General features: G+C 42.4%; 1 protein-coding gene across 1 annotated transcript in view; it reads right to left on the bottom strand.

The window, feature by feature from the left end:
- LOC106302422 overlaps window positions 1-217 on the bottom strand; it is a 3,863-nt gene that overhangs the window by 3,086 nt on the left and 560 nt on the right. Inside the window, exon 2 of the mRNA XM_013738934.1 lies at window positions 122-197. Within this exon, the coding sequence (XP_013594388.1) occupies window positions 122-197 (76 nt within the window). The remainder of the gene's footprint in view (window positions 1-121; window positions 198-217) is intronic.

Raw genomic sequence — 217 nt, 5'->3', positions numbered from 1 at the left:
GTGGCTAAGAATGGTCTTCCAAGGATCAAAGGGTCTTGGGCTTCCTCCCCCATCTCCAACACAACAAAATCAGTAGGGATCTCAAAGTTACCAACCATCAGGGGAATGTCTTCTAAAATACCAACAGGAATCTTCACTGATCTATCAGCCAACACCAAAGAGAGTTTACACTTCTTGTATTGAGTAAATCCAAGCTTCTTTGCAATAGACAAAGGCA

The sequence above is a fragment of the Brassica oleracea genome, chromosome C7 (assembly GCF_000695525.1).
Source record: "Brassica oleracea var. oleracea cultivar TO1000 chromosome C7, BOL, whole genome shotgun sequence".
NCBI classification, from domain to species: domain Eukaryota; kingdom Viridiplantae; phylum Streptophyta; class Magnoliopsida; order Brassicales; family Brassicaceae; genus Brassica; species Brassica oleracea.
Note: the sequence above shows the minus strand (reverse complement) of the source record. Positions and strands in the feature narration are given on the sequence as shown.